This window comes from Cucumis sativus, chromosome 6 (genome assembly GCF_000004075.3).
Source record: "Cucumis sativus cultivar 9930 chromosome 6, Cucumber_9930_V3, whole genome shotgun sequence".
Lineage (NCBI taxonomy): Eukaryota > Viridiplantae > Streptophyta > Magnoliopsida > Cucurbitales > Cucurbitaceae > Cucumis > Cucumis sativus.
The window spans coordinates 185,626-207,469 of NC_026660.2; the positions used below are offsets into that span (position 1 = coordinate 185,626).

Genomic DNA, 21,844 nt, shown 5'->3' on the forward strand with positions numbered 1-21,844 from the left:
AAAATCAAATTTGTTTTCATTCATAACGTAATTTTGTTTTTATTATTATTAAAGTTTTGAATTTTCACCGGATATTATGAAAAGTTAATCACTATTTTTTGTGATAACTCCAAATTGTTTTTTCAATTATATTTATCTATATTTTAATCAAATAGTTATGGTTTTTCGAAATTAAAAAAATAAGTAAAGGTGAAATTGCCTGTTATGGAAAATATTTACAAGCAGTTAGCTGGATGATAATTTGTTTTTATTTACAATATTTTGTTTTATTTTGGTGTATTTAAAAATCAAATAAAAAAGTTAATAATTTTATATTTTAAAATAACAAATTTTACAAAATACTTATAGAGTAAATTTCATTATTAGCAATAAAATACTATCGTTATAGAATTCAAAAACTTTGCTAGTTGGTAAATATGCATCTAATTTTAGGTTAACAGTTGATTTGGCCATTTAACGCTAAAAAAATAATAAATAATAAAAACATCTGATCTTAAAACAAATTGGTTGAAATTTGATCTCATTCTTCTCTTCTTCCTTACTATCTAAATCGTCATGATTCACGCCTCTTATCCTCAACTTTATTTTCCAATCTTCATCCTCTATTTATGGTTTGTTTTAGTTTTTCAAATTTCCCTATTTTCGTTCGTCTATTTAAGTTTACTTATGGGGTGAGAAGGAATATAACAAATTACTATAAATTAATTAAGGATATAGTAAATTTGTAAAGAGATTGCAAGTATGACATATTTTAATTAAATTTCAAAGTAAAAGACGAAAATACCCCAATACACTTTACTTATTTGCTTCCAACTTCCACTTTCTTTTTTTTTCTTCATATTCCGATTTTCTTTAAAGATTTTATTTTTCTCCACAATTTTTTCTCATTTTCAACGGTTTTCTCCGTTTTTCATCTTCACCGTTTTCTCCATTCTCCATCTTGACCGTTTTTTCTCCCTTCTCCATCTTCACCATCGTTCTTCATTCATCTTCTCTGTGATTTTCTCCTATTTAAGATCATTTCTTCTCTCCGCAATTTTCTTCCATCTCACTTTTATGTTTTTTTAGATGTGATTCTTCCCTAAAATTTTACTTCATCCAATTTTTACAATTTGATTTAATTTCATCACTCTAGGTTGATTTTGTTCAATTCAATTGATTTTACTAGTATTTTTATATTTAAAAATGTGTGGAAATAGAGGTAGTATTACACTCATAACATTGATTAATCATAATTATGAATTGTTGCAATATATATATATATATATATATATATGTACATATACAGTTTTATCATCCTAGTGTTACACTCATAACATTATAGAAGATAAAGCACTGATTGACTAATATTAGTGATGACCTAGGATACGAGTCTATTATTGATAGATTACTATCCGTGATGGACTAGGATACATATCTATTATTGATATACTACTATCAGTGATAACTTAGGATATTAGTGATGGTCTGGGATAGGGTTTAATATCAGTGATGATCTAAGATACGAGTCTATCATTGATAGACTACTATTAGTGATTGACTAAGATAAGAGTTTATCATTAATAGACTAATACCACTTATGAACTAGGATAAAAGTCTATCATTGATAGACTACTATTAGTGATGGACTATGATACAAGTTTATGATTGATAGACTACTATCATGATAACCTAGGATATTATTGTTACACTAGGATACAGGTCTATCAATGATAGACTGACATCACCATGCTCATATTAACTAATAATCTATCATATGCTCAATTTCTATGAATCATCAAACTAATAAAGTACAATACAAATGAAATTAAACACATTTTTAAATATAAAAAAATTGATAAAATCAATTGAACACATTTTTAAATAGGGAAATTTTGTAGACAAAGAAGAAACAATGGTAAAGATGGAGAAAAGAGAAAAAGACAATGGTAATTTTGAAATAATTTAAAAAAGAATACAAAATTTACTATATTTACAAATTGTTTAAGAAATTGCTATATACTTAATATTTTATGAAAAAAAAAAAAGTTACTTGTTATAAAATGTCAGACTTAAAAGTAAAGAACAAATAATTGGCTATTATATACATAACTATCTTCAGTATTTGTATGTTTCTTAGTTCTTAGCTTGATTGTTAAACCCGGTTGATGAGAGATATCAAAATTGAATTTATAGAAAGGTGAGGGCTTCCAAGAGTTTATGCAAATATCATCAACTGAAAGCATGATTCTGTATCCTATAAAAATAGAGAAATTTAGTCATAGGATATTTTGTTTTCACATATATAATATGTAAAATTTATGAGTTTTGAATTTTCACCCACATATTGTCACCAAAAGGGAAATCTCTGAATTGAAAACTCAACGGATGAGGTGCTGGGCGGTGGGTTCGCCTGTTCTTCCTCCAATTTCCCTTCCCCTTTCACCAATCATTCCATCTCCAAATGGCGCTTCATCTTCCTCCAGTCGTGGATTCCCGGTAACGACAATTCCTTTTCTGATCTCTCAGTTCCTCTTTTCATTTTGGTGGTTTAATTTATTTGATCGTGCCTTGAAAAGAATGCGGAGGATGATGCCTCTTATATCAAAGAGCCTTCTTTCCCATGCTTCAAATGGCGGTTGCTCATCGCTTATGACGGTACTCGATATGCAGGTCCAAGTTTCTTCTTCTTCTCTCTAATTGTCTATTCAGGCGAATGAATTGAACGATTTTGTGTTCGTATCCCAGCTTTATCTTTTTGGGTTAACAGTAATGGTAAATAGCATAAGGTTTTGAGGTTAGTTGTTGTTGCCTGTTGGATGTCTTCCATCACCAGCATCAGTTTCACTTCAGGTTCACCCTAACGGGAGACTCGTTTAGAAGTACTTAGCCTGCTTTTATTACGAGTTAATTTGGAGAAGTTTGTGCTCACTGCTCAAAATTTGAGGCTTTCTTGTTACATGATATAATATTAAACTTATATTTATCCATAAGTTTAGGGTTATGGGTCAATCGGTGATTTGAGATGGTATTGGTTCAAAATTTGTTGTGTTTAAACTCTTGCAATATTATTTTCTCTCCAATTAATATTGACTTTCACCTGGTTCAAATTCATAAGTGAGGGAGTGTTGGATAATACCATATAAATTTATCTTCACGGAAGCATAAGTTGTTGGGTCAGTCAGTAATTGAAGACTTGGTGCAAAAGTTTGATAAAATAGTTTTGAATATGTTGATATTAAACTAGGCTGGCAATATCAGAGGTCACCACCCACTATCCAGTGCCTCATTGAAGAAGCCTTGATTGGAGCAACAAAGCTTGAAAGGAAGGATCTTCATTTAGTTGGTGCAAGCAGAACAGATAAAGGAGTACATGCCTGGGGTCAGGTCTGATGTGATTTTATGGAGTTGGGTTAAAACACATCATTGGAATACAATGCTTGCTGTTGCTTACGACAAGTTGAGGTTTCAGGTGGCTCACTTTGTTACGCCATTTAACTACGATAGCTTGGAAAGCGTTCATGCTGCACTGAATGGCCTTCTTCCTGTGGATATAAGAGTTCGAGAGATGAGTCCTGCTGTACCCGATTTTCATGCTCGGTTTTCTACGTTAAGCAAGGTTTATCACTACAAGATATATAGTGGCACAATCATGGATCCATTTCAGCGTTGCTACACTTACCACTGTGTTTATAAACTCAACTATGCAGCCATGAAAGAAGCTGCAAATTATTTCGTCGGAAAGCATGATTTTTCTGCTTTTACGAATGCAGCTCATAACGATCGAGTGGTAAATCCAGTGAAGGTCATTTTCCGTTTTGATGTGATAGAAATGGTAAAGTTTTAAGGTTCTTTAATTAGTGATTTGTTTGGTTGGAATTACCAATTTAGTCTATAGCCTTCGAAATTTATGTCTATTTGGTCATCTTTCAAAAGTGTTCAATAGGTCATTGCACTTCAATCTTGTGCCATATAGGACCTTGAACTTCAAAGTGTATTGGAAGGTTCTTAAACTTTCAATTTCATGTCCATTAGATCTCTTATTTTCAATTTTGTATTTATCCTTGACGTATTCGATAATTGCTAAAATTCACAGATTTATTGACATAAAATCGAAAGTTTAGGGTTACATTGACCTAATATTCAAATTTATACATTGTAGGTCAATTAATTTTTTAAAAAAAGTCGAATTTGCCAAGGACCTATTAGGCACATAATTGATAGTTTAAGGATTTATCAGACATTTTTAACTGTATGAAATCCATTTGATATATTTGAAAGTTCAAGACCAATAGATTCAAACATTAAAATTTGAAGTTTATGGACTAAATTTACAGTCTAACCAGCTTGTTTGTAATTTTTTTTATCCATATGATGGATGTGTTTGCTTCTCAGGTCTAAAGTTGCTAATTCTGTATGCCCTACTCTTGATCATCTGTGTGAATCATTTCGGTTTCAGCCTTCTACAAAACCTATGAAGCTAAATGCTTTCTTTTGTTCAGGGAGCTCTTGTGCAGCTAGAAGTTGAGGGTTCTGGGTTCTTGTATAGACAAGTTCGGAATATGGTAATTTTTGTTATATCTATCTTTACAGTCGAAAGTCCCTTCTCTGATTGTTTTATTTTTACTTATGCTGGTTGCTAAAATGGCTTTATAGTCCTGGAAGCATAAATTTAAGTTTGTAAAATTGGTTTCATGTAACTCAGGAACTGTAAGAATTTCTCTTGTGTGTTTTCAGGTTGGCTTGTTGGTTCAAATTGGAAAGGAAGCACTTCCTCCTGAGGTTGTTCCTAAGATTTTGGCATCTCGAGATCGCAGAGAGCTTGCTAAGTATGCTTCGGGCGTTCCTCCCCAGGGACTGTGTCTTGTGAGTATTAATTATAAAGAGGACCATTTAAAGCTTCCATCCGATTGCCCTGGGACTAGTTTTGGTAGGACTCGTAGTGTGAGCAAATGTAAAGTCCCTTTTTATTGAATCAATCTTGCACTTATGCCATGAGAATAATCTGCGTTGCAGGGTGTCCCAACAACTTAGGAGGCCGAGATATTATTAGATAAGCAGTGTAGTTTAGTTAACAAAATTTTTGATCAGTTAGTCTTTGTTAATTTATGATTTAGTATATTTATGTTAGTTTGTTATTTGTTTTTTCTTTTTCTTTTCTGTGGTAAGCCTATAGCCACTCTTAGTACACTGTATTGGAACTCTAGAGACTTTGAACATTATTATTGCAATACTTTGTATTTTAGAAGGATTTCTCTCAATTTTGGAGAATTAAAGGTTATTCCAAGAACGGGTTTTACCTTATTCTTGGAATGGAATTACTGTTACATCCTAGGTCTAAGATTCAAATTTTGGATTTGACACCATGCTTTTTAGAAGCATCCTAGGACATGTACACAAGTCTTGAATTTTGGCTTCTGAATGAGCTATCGAAAGCTCGACTCACAAAGCTTTCACTCCGAACAAATGAATTGCTCTTGCGAGTAAATTGGGTCATGTGTGTGTGGATAGCTTGGCAGGGAGTCTTGCCCAAATTGATGGTAGTAGTTTGCTGATCTAAAAAAGTTATATACTTCATTGTTCGTTGACAATAGATGGACAAGGTTATCCTTGCCTTCACTTTTGCCGTCTATGGTTAAAATTGGTAGTCTATTATTGAGTTTCAGAAAGGTGGATGAAAGTGACAAATCTTTTGAGTTGTGTAAATAGTAGTTTGCTAAATTATATTCTAATTATTAGATAACAAGCCACTTTCATCTCAAAATCAATTGCTATTGCTATGGAAGGATAAGGAATATTTGATCTATGTGGTGTTTTCTTAGATTCACCGTTGATTTTCAATTTTTGTTTCTTAGATTATTCAAAAGATACATACAAAAATTGGCAATTTAACCTAATAACAAAAATAAAACCTATCCGATTCAAAACTAGTAGCTTTTTGTGTCATTTGGTAAAATAAAAAATTTAAATTAAGAAGAGAAACAACGAGTGCTATGATACATCCAAACTTTATCATTACTTTACTACATTAAAATATCGTTTGCCTCGGTTTTTCGAAACAAATGTGTGACTTAATCTAAGGTCTCATAATCATATTGTAAACAGAGGAATTTTAGACTCTTTAGCTTTAGTTCTAAAAGAAAAATTGGAAGATTCAAATTCCTATACTCAAATTGGTAAATTAAAGAAAGATGGAGTGAGAGAGGGAGAAAGACATTTTCTTTGAAAGCAATAAAATTTGGATTATACGACATCGTACGTAAAATCCCCCCAAGATAACACAAAAAAGTTAGTATAGAAGTTGCGAGCGAGGAAATTAGGGTTTCGAATTTCGACAATCGGTTCTGCTAATTGGAAATTGGAATTGGGAAGACGAGATGTGTAGAGGTTGAGGATAAGGTGTGGTGGAGCTGCTTGAGATTCATCAGGATTCAAGGATCATGTTGGTTTGAATTTTAGAATTTTGGGGTTTAGGGTTTTGTTTTGTCTGTGAAGGTGAAGGTAAAGGTAAAGGCGAAGGCGAGAAGAAACGATGAAGAAGCTAAGATGGGCAATGGACGGGCAAGGCTTCTGGGATCTCGATGTTTCAACGTCTAGAACACTCGATGGCTCTGCTTCCCCGGTTCCTTCTCCTTTACACTTACTTCCTTTGGGATTATCCAGAGGCGTTCGTCTTTCCAGAGCCAAGCAGATCGATTTTATGCAGCGTTTCATGGCTGCTCCTTTTGTTCCTTCTTATTCCCCCTCCCATGGCTTCTCTCTTCAACGCGTCTTCTCCGTACCCTTTTCAGATTCTGGGTAACTCAATCCTCTCTTTTTTGTTATTGGGTTCTTCTCATTCTTATGCTGGCATTTACATTTGTATTGATTCTCCATTAAATCTGCCTTAAAAGCACTGCAGCTCCATTACTCTCTTAGGCCAGTTCAATTTGCAGAAATTCATGTCCTCTCTGATGAAAACTGGTTCTGGAGAGATGTGTCAGTCGTATTCCTCACTTCTGCAATATATTGGAAGGCATCTTTACCAACGGTCTTTGTATGCTGTTGGTATCTCTGCCGATATCTTGTTACCACCCGATGATTCGCTGATGATTAGCTTCGATGGATATGGTGACAGTGATATAGTTCGAACAAAAGCAGTATTTCACCGCAAGGCATGTATATTTCTGGCACTTAGTAGAATTGTAAATTATGTATGCTGGTTGTTCTTGTTCTTGTTTTGATGTAGATTGTTTGTTTACGTCGTTGCAGTTCCTACATCATGATCTAACAGTGGAGGCACTTTCTCCAGGACTTTTTATGGAGAAATGTGGTAGATATTGGGATGTGCCTTCTTCATTGGTTGTTGATCTAGGTTCTGTTGCTTCCGATTCGGGTTTGAGTTACCATTTGTCTATGCACCAGAATGCTGGGTTTCCCTCACAATTGGGAAGTGAACCGACCCATTCTGCTCCTTTCTGTTTACTTCCTGGTCTATCAGCCAAGGCTGCGTTTGCCTTTAAGAAGAACTTTGAAATTTGGAGAAGTAATGCCAAGAAGTTAAAGATGGTGCAACCTTATGACATTTTTCTATCAACTCCTCATGTTTCATTGTCAGCGATCATTGGTATGAATCCACACTGATTGTCCTTCAATGAAACTTCTGATTCTATGTTTAGCCCCCTAAAGCTATTGCCATTTTTCAATTCTGTCTCTAAAAATCTCACTAGCCCTCCAAGATTAAGGATTCCAACCTTAACTTAACCTCTTTGATTCTTTTGTTTGTTTGTTTTAATCTTACCTCAGAAGTTTAGGTGTTGATGTTCATAGAAAATAATGTAAATGTTATGAGATCATACATTTTTGGTCAGTTTCAGTCACGTTAATGGGTAACAGCCTTACTTGAACTCTATCAGTTCTTTAGGTTGTAGAATTGTGTCCTTGAGTTTTAAAGATCACATTAATGAGTAGGAACTTCTTGAAGTTTTTTGACGTAGTGAGGCTATATGGATGATGGTACGCATAAAATGGGGGAAGGTTTAAGGACCATATTATAATTGTGACCTTATTTTTATTCGCATTTGCAGTTGCAATTGCTATCTTTGGCCATCAAATGCAGGATTTGACAAACTCAGAAATGATAATAGACACAGTTCATCCTTAACCCTTCTGTGTTCAAAATTCTCTTTTGCTTTACGTATAAAATTTTCGAACTATTGTTTTGCATCAGGAAAAGAAGAAATTTAGTTTAACTCTTTAAGATATTTTAGTTATTATATAGTTTTGCAGATGGTATGAAGCTGCAAGCCGTTCATTTGCAAATTATACTTTACAATTTCCACTAATTTTGGCATCTCTATTGATCTTAAAAGGTGCTGTAGCTACTTCCTACTTTGGAGACGATTTGGCTAGATCAGCAGCACAAGACAGTCTTGAGAAATTCAAAGGATTTTACATGAAGAGTTCTAGAATTAGATCGACTGTTTTCGCGGATTTATTCACTTCTATTTCTTTTTCAGCTCAGTATGGGATGTTTCAGAAGAAATATCTGGATCTTACCCGATTTTCTGCTTGTATGGATTTCCATTCTGGCTCCAAGTTTCTTTCAGGATCCATGCTTTTGATAGATGATCTTTCCAACTCCCGGCACCCAAAAACTGAATCTGTGAAAGCGACCTTGCCTAATGCAAGATTTTCCATTCAGCAACAGGTATGTCCGTCTTCCATTCAGCTGCTGAATGTGGACTAAATCAATAATGATAAACTGTAAAGAAAAACCAGTATTTGTATCCCAATCCTGTTCTTTTTTAATCTAGAAAGTTCCGGTTTATATTAGTTTTGAAAAATTCTTATTGGTTGTCTAGGGCACTAAGTGAGTTATGAAGTCTGGAGTTAATGTATTGAAATTTGGAAGTCTATATTTGAGGTGCAAAGTTGTAGGATGAAATTCATGGACAAATTTGCAAATTTCAATAGTAAAAACATCATTGAAATTGAGTTGTTTAACACCACTCATGAAGTTGGCTCATGAGTTAGTTGGGTGGGCTACTTCTAATAAGGAGGGGTGTGTGACGTGAAGGTTTTGACTTTTGTCTTTCTTAGCTTGGTTTGGTTATTGACCATGATGCTTATATTTGTATCTGTGAGGGGACGATTCTGCTTAATGAAGATTTATGATATCTTTTTTCCAAAAAAAAAAAATCTTAAGAAGTTGGTGGGCCTAGTAGACCTCTTAGTGAAAGTGTCTCACGAGTTTGAACACTTGTAGAAATTTCCATGGTTTCAGATAAGTTTGAAAGGAAAATGATAATGTATATCATGTTTGGAATTGATTGGCAACAACTCATTGGAAAACCTTCGCAAATCAGGAATTATGATATGAGTTTTGTGATGGATTTCTTGAAACATTGGTTGCAGATTGCTGGACCTGTGAGCTTTAGAGCAGATACAGGAGTTGCAATAGATTTGAATAAAGCAGGGTGGGATTTATTACGAGTGGAAGAGCCTACATTTGCCTTGGAATATGCGTTGCATGTCCTTGGTTCAGCTAAGGCAATTGCTTGGTATTCACCAAAGCATAGAGAATTTATGGTAGAGCTTCGTTTCTACGAGACCTGAGGTCGTTATGGTGACCACTGTTGCTACGCCCATTCTTTTGTTTCTTTATTTGACAACAAACACATTCAGCTTTGAGTTGTCTTAACACCCTCTCTTTTATTCGTTCAATAGCATTGGGTGAACTCATCAGGTGATGGATTAGATTTTTAACCTTTTTTATTGAGAACATATATATATAGTAAGAAAATGAGTTATCCTCAAGTTGATGGTTGAAAAACCTTTTGATTTGATGTTATGAAAACATTGTATACAATGATTTAGCAATAGCAAGCTGTTAAATTTTGACAAGGCTGACGAAGGTGTTAAATTTGTAACAATTTTATCCTTAACTTTTGTAATTATTTCAATTTTTTTAAAAAAAAATCGAAATAAATTGCCAATTATATTGAGGTACCCAATAGGTTGTATTGGGTAAGCTAATTTCTTTTTGTTGATTTATTTAGTTTGAAAGTCCATAAACCATTTTGACAATGGAGACTAATACTAAAATTTTAGGGTAAATCATCACAAAGAAAGCGATATTTTTAGGGTATGAAAGAAAAGAAACAAAGTAAAATTTGTTAATTAAAACCCTAAAAAGTTAGGATAAAAAATATGTCAATTGAGACATTGAAACATCAATGTGAATATGGAGATCAAAATTTCAATTTTATGAATATCAATATGGACAAATAATTTCTTTTTTAATTTGAAGAAGTATAAGAAGAAGAATAGTAACTGAAGGATCTTCTAATCCTTGCGAGGATATTCTCATGACAATTATGAAATTAATCCTATTCATATTTTCATAATTTGACATTTTGAAATTAGCTTAGAGAACTGAGATTAGTCCAGAAAATTGAAATCTACAACAGGCAAGAAAGATGTTCTTCCTCAATTATAAGAGTCTAACAAAACAACTTTGAACACACGATTTACATACCTGAACTAACCAATACAACTCTCTTTATTTCTTTTATTGAACCTTTCACCATTTGCATCACCTTATTATTTAGAGAAAGTCGTAAGCTACCCGTTAGTTCAGTTGGCCTTTATTTGTCAATAGTAGTTTCCTCATGCGAACAGTAGAATGAATACGAGTCATGAGCCAATGTCTGCAAAAACAGCAAGTCATTCTAAATTACTATGCTAATAGCAAATACTACAAAATTTAAGAGCACTAATGTGAGTGCTCGAAGTCTAGAGTTAATATAAGATGCATAGTTGTGAAAAGAAGAGGCAGAAGATGGACTTTCTCAATAAAAGTGCAAATTTCAATAATAAACACTGCTAAACCTGTTCTTGCGAGCGGAAATACGTGAATGGCGTGTAGTTTAAGAAGTTTGAAACCCTTGAAGTGTATATATCTGCATACCTGCAATTATTTGGGAAGAAAACCATTGCTAATATATTATTATAACCTACAATTTTATGCCGATTGAAATATGATATAGGAGAAGGAAGAATTGCTTACTTCTCAATTTGTCTCATCAAATGGCTTTTATCCCATAGGCCTGCACGGGAAAGAAAACCCCACCTATGCAGAATATCAAGAGTAGGTTAAATCTAAGTTCCAAAAATGTTAATCAAGTTATGTCTTATTTGGTACTCCAGAGCGTTGCTAATTGTATACGAGAATAAGAATGCAATAGTAGGAAATCCTACAATACTTTTGGTTGAAACTTGAATACATGCCACATATTGAAACTCTTCATTTTACTCGACCTTCATATTTCATATTTCAAATATCAATTTGCACAAGCTCACTCTTTCCCTCCATGTTTTCAAGAAAATCCATATTCACGTTTTTTAAAATGGTACCATCAAGCCTTAGTACATCTCTTGTAATTATGAAAATTCACGTTCTTATCTGAAAAAGTCTTTTAATAATCTTCACAGTGTCTTCTAGGACTAAGGTTCAACAGCTATCCTATTCACCTTCGACTGATGAATATATATGTGAGAGTGCATGTCGTATGCATGTATATATTCAACTCTACAGTAGGCAAGGAAATGAACACGAAGGAAGATCTTTGATCTTTTTCAAAATATAATAAGACATCCTTCTTCGCTGTACTTTTTCACGGAGCTCAAACCTTTTGTTGAATAGCTCTCCATCTGCTTCTAGCATTGGAGCAACTTTCTGGTCTAATCTTTGCATAACTATGAGCAGCTTTTGCATGCTTTCAGTGAGTTCCTCATCATTCATGTTAGTAGCTGCTAGGGTCTGAAGCACGCAATTAAAAAAAAAATGAAGCAACGGATGAAAATCACATAGCTTGAAGAAAATTGATATCAAGGCCCTATAAGCTTAAAATGTCTCACAGTTACTTGAAAATTTGAACACTAGTGAATATCATCTATCTCATTTCCCACTACTCTGAAAAATAACAATGCTAATAACTATTGAAACACGATTTAGAGGTGAGATGGTAATATTCGGATTCATGCTCAGAATCTTTCTTTTGGTTCTCGGGCTGTGAAGAAACCAACTATAAATACAGCGAAATGTCATGAACAAGTAGGAGAAAATTACTGGCTATTATGAACTCCTGAACATTAAAGACTAGGTTTCCCAACCTCTTAAGCAACAAATCTTTAGTATAGATATTTATAGTTCAAATTCTATTTTGGTGCCATCCCACCTTTGTATTTTCTAAAAAATGATCAGGGTAAATCGAACACCTCCTTGGTCATATCCCAATCATCTCTTCTCAAAGCCATGCTTTGGCCAAAAGTACACGCACACATGTATATAAAATCTACCCTAAGTTTTCAAAGATATCTCCAAAGAAAATACGAAAATACTCCTTATATCTTCGTAAGAACAGCATAAAATCAAAGAACCAAAGCTTACTTGAGCAGGGCGGCCTTGAGTACGCCTTTGCAAAGCAAGCCGAAGTTGATTAAATAGATCCCCCACAACTTCCTTTTGATTTATAAGCTCAATGAGAGATGCTCGATGGCCACGACTATGAATCAAAGCACTATACTGCACAATCAAATTAGGTAATAGAAATATCAGAAATCAACAATAATTTGTGCTAGAAAAGCGTGAACATGAGCTCAAACAAACCTTTGAACTTCCAATATAAAGCACTACCCTAAACAACTTGAATAAAAACCCGAGTACTGCTTATTTTTCATGAGTGGTAAATGACGCTTGTGCAAATGATGATGCTTGTACAAATCTTCCATTTCTTCCTACAGTTTTCTCGATATAAAAGATGCCAGAGTTTTAGAAGATCGACTCATGTATTCTCAGTTCAATATTTAAGCTCTATCCATGCATGGTGGTTCTTTTAAGTCCCCTAGATTTGTTTTTCTTACATTGGATCAAGATTCCAGTCCTGCCAGCATTGTCATGGTAATGTACACACTAGTCTTTCTGGAAAGATTCATGGTTAAACCGTGCTGAGATTGCGACTGTTTTCCCATATGCTTGTATCACCTTACATCTCATCCAAATACATAAGAAATAGGAACTAGGGTCCTTCAACTCGAGTGGTGCCGGCTTCAAACTTTCAAGGTCAAACGAGAATCCTCTGGACAAATGTGGTGACAGCGGTTACTTGTAGACTGGTTTGGAAGAAACAAGAGAACTTTTCAAGGGAAGGAGGCTAGTCAAAAAGCTTTTTGAGATCTAGATGGAATCTAAGCCTTGGTGCTCCCTATAAAAAAAGAGTTTGTAATATACTCTCCTACATTAATTCACACCCCTTAAAATTTAAATAGGAATTGATTATACATTTTTTTCCTGGTCAGATCAATAAGGTCATGAAAAACATTTAGATTTATTTATCTCTTTTTTTACTACATATAATGGATTTTCCTGGACCGATCCATGATTTTCTTGTAGTCTTGTTGGGATCAGGTCTTATATTAGGAAGTATGGGAGTACTATTATTTAACAACTCCATTTATTCTGCTTTTTCATTGGGACTGGTTCTTGTTTTTATATAACGTTCTTGATGGAAAAAAATGTGAATGAAAGATCCCAATGAATTGAATTGGGTCCATGAATCTAAGAAATAATGAGAATTCTTGATCTCTCTGAATTCTAAAATCCATAATTTGAATTGCTGCCCTTTCACTGAATTGAGTCCTCCTAAATTGCATTGATTTACCCCAAAGATTTCATTTCAATTGGAATTTGGTTATTCACCATGTACGAGGATCCCCGCTAAGCATCCATGGCTGAATGGTTAAAGCGCCCAACTCATAATTCTCCTCTTGGCTTGGTGGGATAACTCATCTCCATTTCTATTTTTTCCTTGAAACAAATTTTTCGGTGACAATGAAAGAAAAGAAAGCTACTTCAGAGATTATTTAATAAAAGAAGTACGTATACATAAGTATATATATTTGCAACATAAACTTTATTAACCTTAACTGGCAATTAGAAATAGAATTGGTTTTTCTTTTCCTTTTCTTTTATTATTATTTATTTTTATTTTATATAAGCATTGATAGTTTTTATATTGATATTTTTCTACATATACCTTCTATATTCTCTATATTAATAGTTTTCCACTCATACCTCTTCTTCCAATTCTCGTAGAATTAATGCTGTTCTCCAGCGCAAGTGTACTTTAGATTGGCTTACATCGGTATAGATATGATCACCAACATACAGTATCTCATCACCATGAATGTTTAAAGAATTCTCAATCATTTGTGCGCTACCACCAGAGTACAAGCCCCCTGCATGTAAAGCCGATCCATTAAACACCGGTATAATAGCATACGCAAGAACATAATGATAAAGATATTTACATAACCTGGCAGTTAAATTACTAACTGTTCATTAAAGTAGTGAGAAGTTACTCCTTTCTTAAGAGATTGGTAAAAATTCCTAAAACAAGAAATAAGCCTTGAAAGTTATAAAAATGAACAGCATAGGCAGATCTCCCTTTCTTGATGTATTGTTGAGGATTCCTTCTATTTTCTTTTCCCATTTTCTTCACCTTTGGTTTTTTTCTCAAAAAGAGTGGGTGACCTATCTTCCCTTTCTCCGGAATGAAAACAAAACAATTAGGTATAATTAGAACGACCCTGTAAAGCATTTCCATTTTGGTACCTTAAACAATCAGTTCCCCTGGCTTTTGAATGGAAATCAAAAGATCGCAAACAATAAATGCCAAATACCCTACAACACAGAAGGTGAAGAATCGAAGCAAAATCTCCAACCCCCTTTTGCTTGAAAAGAGCCATTATTTCATTTTATAACCCCATTTCTACTCAAACACCTTCATCTAAAGATTAAGAAACTAAGATTCAGCAAACTCGATGCTTCAAATTTACCATCAACATTGCGCCATTCTGGCAAAATTTTCACACACCATTCTCAATTTGAATATTAAAACCAAGGAGTAATCAAGAGGTCAGAGTTGGCAAGAGCACCATCTTTCAACGAAACCAAAAAGCAATCAAGGAAGAATCTGCATATAAAAAGCTGATTTATCCAAATTCGAGGCCATACCCAGAAGAATGTTATTGAAGCATAAAAATAAAACCCTATTGAACCACAGTATCTTTATCTCTAGTTTCAGTACAATTTCTAGGAGTGAAGGTTTTCTTGTGCATTGCCCACTTGACAATCTGAATACTTGTACAATTCAAAAAATACAATGCTTTTCCTCAAGTTGGTGTGCCCTTTACAAAGGCAGTGAGACATTGATGTATCTTTTCTTTTTTTCTTGTTCTGACTGATTGTTGGGATGGGTTGTTTAATTTATTAAGCCTTCGGTGGTGTTGGCCTGGCAAAGCTTTGAATGCACTCCTCCCAACTCATCAATGGAACTTCTTTTAAGGTCAAACCAGGATCTGTTGGTCCTATTAAATCACCAATCTACCTAAAAGCTTAAGTTGATGGATTACATTAATTTTAAAAATAGCAACAATTTAACCCTCCTCTCACCTGTTTACTTGAAAATCTTTAAAAAGGCCGACAAGTCAAAATCAATATTAATCAAGGAGTAAAAGACATTACAGGAATTTGAACACTAGATCTGCTACTCTAATAACATGCTAAATTATCCATCAATCCAAAGTTCAAGTCGATGATTATGGTAAATTTAATCAATAAGTACTTTAACAAGCCCAATGAGAACATTCGGACTCTTTTGAATCCTTTGGCTTGAGAGAAATTCTGAAGTCTGTCATAATCAAGAATCCAATAGGGAGGTATTGGATCTGGTTATTTTATTTGCTTCTACACGGTCTACTTCTAATTGATTTTGCAATTGTTGCCAAAATCAAATTTTCATCAGTTGGCTTTTTTTTTTTTGTGTGTGTAATCCTTGTGATGTTGTGGATGAGGATATAGTATCTTATCTACTCTTCTTTTGTAAATCCCCTTTTGATAATGAATAACTGAAAAATAGTTGTAGGATAGAAACCGAAGCACATTAACTACCTGCAACAGCCTTGAAGCATGGGCGCATGAGACCCTCACCAGTCACCACCTCGTACAATGGATGAGACATTTGGAAAAATTCTGGCTTTCTTGCTGAGACTATTACCTAAAAGTATATATAAGGTATGATATAATTTTCCCTTTAACAAAGGAAAAAAATGGAAACTCATTCCAAAAATTAAAATTTTACAACAGAAGTACCAGTAACTTTCACTGGTACAATACAAATAGTCCAACAAAAGCCAAAATTAAGAAGCAGTTCCCACTTCCAAATCCTATAAAACCCCTCTACTAAAGCTGTCTTCCTAGACGTACTTTTTCTGGAAAAAAAAAACACGGCTTTCGTTGATATACAAAAAGAATGAAATCAGTTCAAGGATACTACTTCTCAGGAGTGAAAAGAACCAACAACTCAACAAATGAAGTGAATCCCTAAAGAATTACAAAAGCCAAATAAAGCACTGAAGAACAAATGCCAAAAAAGAAAAAAATTATCCCAGAAGCAAATATCCAAGAGCCACTGAAGCTATCCATCGAACAACAAAAACAGCACCTACACCACTATCCAGAGAACAAAACTCTCATAGAGAGAACCAAGAAGATTCTAGCAAGAGAACCAACAACCTTAACATAATTACAACCCTAAACCGAGGAAGATGTTGCTGACGAACTTGAGAAAAAATAAATGATGAATGCCCAACGATACTTTAGAGACGCAATATTGGGGGCTCACCCTCATGTTTAGAACAAACTTTCAAGAACATTAAAAAAAGAAAAACAAAAGAACTAAACTCAAACTTACAATATCAAATAGATCTCGCCATCCCATATCATTTGGAAGAAATTTGTTGAAGGAATGCTGCATCATTTTATTTGTGTAGTGATAATCCGAGTTGGTGATAAGCAAAAGCTTTTTTCCAGCCTGATGCATAACATTTCTCAAGCAATGAATACACAATCATGACAGCCAATATAATAACCAATTATAACTGATGGGTTATACCTCTTTTTGATCCAAAAGGGTTAATGGTAGTACAGGATCAGGCTCGACAAATAATTCAGGATTAGACATTATCTCACTCTGTGAATATCATGAATCAGTAAAGGGCAATCAAATAAAATCAGTAACAGTTAAAACATTTTGTTCAATGAAAGTATATACCTTAAGCTGACCCTCGACATGTGCCCTGAATAGTGCTTTCCCAACAGCCTATGACCCAAGTTTCAACTTAAAATGTACACAGTTAACTATAACATTCAATTTTATGAAAGATGCGGTGTAGAAGCACCATACCTTGTAGAGTCCTTTATAATCAAGTGGACCAATTGCTGCTCCTATGGCTCCATCGTCCAATCTGTCTACCATCTGAGAGAACTCACACCACTTAATGAAGAAAATACATTTAATATACAAATGGAGCTACAACTTGACATTAAGCCTGCATCGTACATAAAAAAAAGTATTTCATTGAACAAAACAATGTATGAGAAGACAAGCATCCAAAGGAAATCAGAGAATGACAAATACTCTCCAATTAGCATTTATTAAAAAGGAAAATAGCTTTTGAAAAAAAATGAGAAATAAAAAAGATAGAGAAGGCTTAGGTCAAAGAACTACTTCTAGACCCTATAGTTTTCTTGAGTAGGAAACATTATGCCTAGTACTTTAGAGAATGGTAGGAAATCAGAGTTTTAAAGGACCAAACTTTTCTTTAACTGTAGTACTTTATAGGAGTAAAAGCTAACATGCATGGCTAAGTTGAGTGAAGGATAAGGAGGATATGTACAGGTAGTTATGACGGTAGAAGGAGTATATAAGATATAGCAAGAGTTAGAAGAGAAGGTGGTTGTCATTTTGTGATTAGTACTAAATTGTTTTTAATAACCTATCAAGATAGTTCATGGAAAGAAGTTTAAGATTTGGGCTATCTATTCAAATTTATTTTATAAAAAATCTTTTTTTCATTACCAAAGTTTGGAGTTCTCTTTTGTACATGTTGTGAGTGGTGTGCTCCTTTGATTGGGTCTTTTCTTGGACGTAACTGGGTTGGAGAACATTTATATAATATTGTTGTTGCGTAAGGCTGGCTACCCTTTTTCTGTACAAATTTATTGTCTACCACAACTATGATTTCTAGATTTCATCTCAACAACGGGAGGAAAAGCAATTTATATTACTTTAAGGACCCTAAGCAAAGAAACTGACTAGTAAAAATGAGAAAGGCATCAAATCTCTAACAAGAGCAATGCTAAATAATAGAGTGAATAACAATAGGACTACCTGCATATAAGCAACAGCCTCTGATACTGAAAACAATGTATTTAGGAACTCCCATCGATTCTCCTTCCGCAGATCCACCAATTCCCTCCCATAAATCTCACTATGCACAGAACATTAGTAACAATAGAAATTTCAGCTATAGCTTTTCTTTGCAATGTGTAATATAGTCAATATTAATAGAAACCTAGCAACTCTAGTCTAACAAACTCTATCCTAGGATAATTTGAGCAGTAGATAGGAGAAGCACAAACAAAAATTGCAAGAAACAAATATAATGTGATATGGACACAGAAACATATCTACCTTGTTTATAAGAAAAATGCACATTGTAATGCATCAGATTCTGGAAAGGAATTAGATGTCTTTTAATATAAGCAAGTTGCATTTACCACAATATATATAGAACCATTATTCTATATTGTAACATATTTATCATTTTAAAGCTAAAATTTTCGTATTAAACTCTGGCCTTTGTATGTAAAGAAGACGAGAATCATCCAATACAATACACCAGTTCTTTTTCAAATAAAGAAAATAATATATAATATATATAATGCACCAATTAGAGGTTGGTGGAGCGCATGACCTATTTCTAGAAATGCAACATCTGAGAACACAGGCTTCAAATAAAATCTTAATCTAGTTCGAAATCTTTAAAATGTTGAAAAGCTGGACAATGCAAAGTATTTATTGATGCCAACTTCAAGATCCATAAAATTATATAATGGTAATAATATGAAGGATGCACTGGAATACATGTGTAAGTGTTTTATACGATCTGAGAGCCCAAAGCTGTAGTTTTAGCCTGCAAAAAGGTAGAGCTAACATCTCTAATTACAATTTAAGGGCCTGGTTGCATGCCTTTCATCAAATTAATATTTATCAAGCACAAAAGAAATTGAGAACAAAGTTATACTTGAACATATACCTCACATCTCGAGTAGACAGCATTTTTGTTCCATGCATTGCTCTTTTAATATAACCAAAACGATCAGCCTTTACTAAGTTACCTCTCTCTTTATCTATGACAAGGCCTCTTATAACCTAATTAAATTGTGAAAGGAAAAATGCAGAAACAATGAAAACACACAATATAAGGATCAGAAACAAAGTCGACCACGACAATTCTTAAATTAGCTCAGTAAGAACTTTACCAAGTCTGGGTCAAATGCAAGCCCATTGACTGGGAAACCCATGTTCCTTAAGTTTTCCATACAATAGTCATACGCTCTTCCCTCCCAAGCCTAAAGGAGTACAAGTAAGTTCTCCGAAAACAATCAAAGGATGGACAGACATTAATGTGAAAAGAAAAGGACAGCTAAAGAAAGAATCAAGTTAGAAAGCAATATTTCAGAGTCTGTAATATCACTAACCATTCATCGTACAGGATAGAAATAACTAGCTAGAAAACTTCCCTAATCCTTTTCCTGTGCTTAACAGATGCAAAAATATCAAAGCAATTACCATGACATTATAATGCATCAGAGTGTAGTCCATGTCGTATCCAATGGCACTGATTGATCGAAGATTCAATGTTCGGCTACAAAATATACCATGTAGTGAATTTCTTGATGAAGGACTCTGCAAATTAATATTTGTGAGTGCAGGAAATGAAGTGTAGACGTTTGTCTAGCAATTTTTTGTAAATCACAATAAAGACGGATGCAGGGAAGGACAAAATCGACCATTTGGAAATAAATAATAAAAACGCAGTATGATAGTTAATGTCGCCCACTTTAAATGTAAATATTCTTGGGGAATCGGTCATTTCTTCCTTATATACAACAAATTACCGAGCCCACTGAAGCAGAAAATTGAATATCGATTGCACGCAGTGGATCGATTAAATATGAAAAATCCAATATTTTGTGACTACTAACAGCAACTAAATGAACTTTTCTTTTTCCTTGTATGAATTAGAATATACGAGGAAAAAATAAAGCATTTAAGGAAATAGCCATGAATAGTCAATAATCTCCAAAAAGAGAAAGAAGAACGGGACCTAATATGGAACATATAATCCGTTACAAACATATGACCTTCATGCTTCGATCAGGTTGTTCTATTCAATCCAACCAGCCGATAACTAACAACTAACTAATGAAGCAGTAGACAGTCAAATCAAATTCAACGCTAAAATGCCAGGATACTGAAAAAAAAAACTTAAGAAATGCAGAAAAACATGTTGGAAATAAGTTGTTTCGCCACTGACCGGGATTCCCAAATCTCTAAGAAGATCCTCGGCTTCATGTGCCTCCACCCTCGCAACTTCCTCGATTGGACCTTCTAAGGTTTCTTCGCCGTCTACACCTACACAAAAAAGGAAAACGCACTGACTCAAAATAACAATCCTGAACCTCACATAATTTCTCACTAATGGAAGATACTTCGAATGATCATAAGTAAAAATGTGTATTAATACTGAAAAACACAAAAAGGAAAGAAACCGGTAAGACAAAACGGACAAAAATTCTTGTTAAATATCAGTCTAATTAACAGCTAAATGCTAAAAACAAGTAGACAGTTGAATCAGATAGAAGAAACAAAAAAAAAAAAAAAAAAAAAAAAATCCAGAAACTAACGCATCATTTGATCAAAGAGGAGTTACCAAAAGCATCAAGATGCTCGAGTTTAACATTCATATCTCCTTTAGTGCTCTGTCCAAGGTAATCAACTCCGGACTTAGCCGATGACGTAACAGAAAATACATCACCTCCAACACCAACTGATTTGGAGTCCATAGCGCACAAACACAGCGTCATCTTTTGAGCCCTGCGTGAAGTTAAATGCTGTTTGTTTACAGGACTAAGTAACGTGGCTCTGGTAAGAGCGGGGTTCCCTAGAGAAGCGGCCACGGCCATTAGGATTTCGCCGTCCGGCAGATTTCCGGTAAAATCTGCAGAAAACAAGACTTTCCTTTTCTTCTTCTTTGTACAGTGGATATTTCAATTGGGGAAGAAAGAGAGAAAGACCAAGACAAAGCACGTGTGGAAACATGAAGACAAAGCATTTGTGAAAAAATGAAGACAAAGCACGTGCGAAAAATAGGGGCTTCAATAATAATAATAATAATGAGACTATATTATAAAAAAAACTAATTGTAACTATTTTTAAAGTTTTAAGAGAGCTTTCTAAACTTTTCAAAGTATATATATATTTTTAATATTAACTACAAACGTCACAAACATTCAAACAAAATGTTGAACATTGAATGAACGGTGATGTGTACCACGCTATTGTTGAAATGAAAAAAATGAAAAAGAGAATGTTAGTTTTATTTAGTTTTTAAAATAGTGAGATTTTTGTTTTTTTAAATAATAAAAACAATGTTTTATCTTTGTAACGAGTTTAGTTTCGTTGGTTTTAGGGACAATCTAAATCAGTGTAATTACAATTGGATAACAATTTTTTGAATAATAATTAACTATATAGCAACATTTTTAGAAAAATCATATCAATATTTATTAGTGATGGGCTTATGATTTTTCGATGATAGACCAATATTTGAAAATATAGCAAAATATGTTAAAGTCTATCATTGATATTAATATTGATTTATCAGTGATAGACTCCTAGCATTAATATACTTA

General features: G+C 33.9%; 3 protein-coding genes across 4 annotated transcripts; 2 read left to right on the forward strand and 1 right to left on the reverse strand.

Annotated features, from left to right (window-relative positions):
- The first annotated feature begins 2,078 nt into the window (after positions 1-2,078).
- On the forward strand, positions 2,079-5,306 carry LOC101205797 (tRNA pseudouridine synthase A 1). Its single transcript, XM_004138470.3, has 7 exons — positions 2,079-2,179; positions 2,340-2,478; positions 2,559-2,652; positions 3,227-3,366; positions 3,452-3,814; positions 4,482-4,544; positions 4,717-5,306. Exons 1-7 carry the CDS (start codon positions 2,148-2,150, stop codon positions 4,951-4,953), a joined length of 1,068 nt encoding a protein of 355 aa, XP_004138518.2. The 5' UTR covers positions 2,079-2,147; the 3' UTR covers positions 4,954-5,306.
- An 813-nt stretch (positions 5,307-6,119) lies between these two features.
- On the forward strand, positions 6,120-9,868 carry LOC101205565 (protein TRIGALACTOSYLDIACYLGLYCEROL 4, chloroplastic). Of its 2 annotated transcripts, none has more exons than XM_004138469.3 (5): positions 6,120-6,777; positions 6,881-7,133; positions 7,231-7,585; positions 8,331-8,668; positions 9,376-9,868. In XM_004138469.3, the coding sequence occupies exons 1-5, from the start codon at positions 6,512-6,514 to the stop codon at positions 9,574-9,576; spliced, it is 1,413 nt and encodes a 470-aa protein (XP_004138517.2). In that variant the 5' UTR covers positions 6,120-6,511; the 3' UTR covers positions 9,577-9,868. The 2 variants fall into 2 exon arrangements, with proteins under 2 accessions (XP_004138517.2, XP_031743491.1); XM_031887631.1 differs by having other exon boundaries at positions 6,130-6,777; positions 6,873-7,133.
- Positions 9,869-10,287: 419 nt separating this feature from the next.
- Positions 10,288-21,214, reverse strand: LOC101205329 (5'-nucleotidase domain-containing protein 4). The gene is made up of 17 exons (XM_004138468.3): positions 20,863-21,214; positions 20,467-20,564; positions 19,719-19,835; positions 19,409-19,498; positions 19,183-19,298; positions 18,255-18,354; positions 17,268-17,339; positions 17,136-17,183; positions 16,977-17,054; positions 16,776-16,895; positions 15,974-16,079; positions 14,096-14,259; positions 12,413-12,547; positions 11,652-11,782; positions 11,030-11,092; positions 10,852-10,930; positions 10,288-10,670 (listed from the first exon to the last, which is right to left on the reverse strand). Exons 1-17 carry the CDS (start codon positions 21,113-21,115, stop codon positions 10,608-10,610), a joined length of 1,833 nt encoding a protein of 610 aa, XP_004138516.1. The 5' UTR covers positions 21,116-21,214; the 3' UTR covers positions 10,288-10,607.
- Between the last annotated feature and the right edge of the window lie 630 nt (positions 21,215-21,844).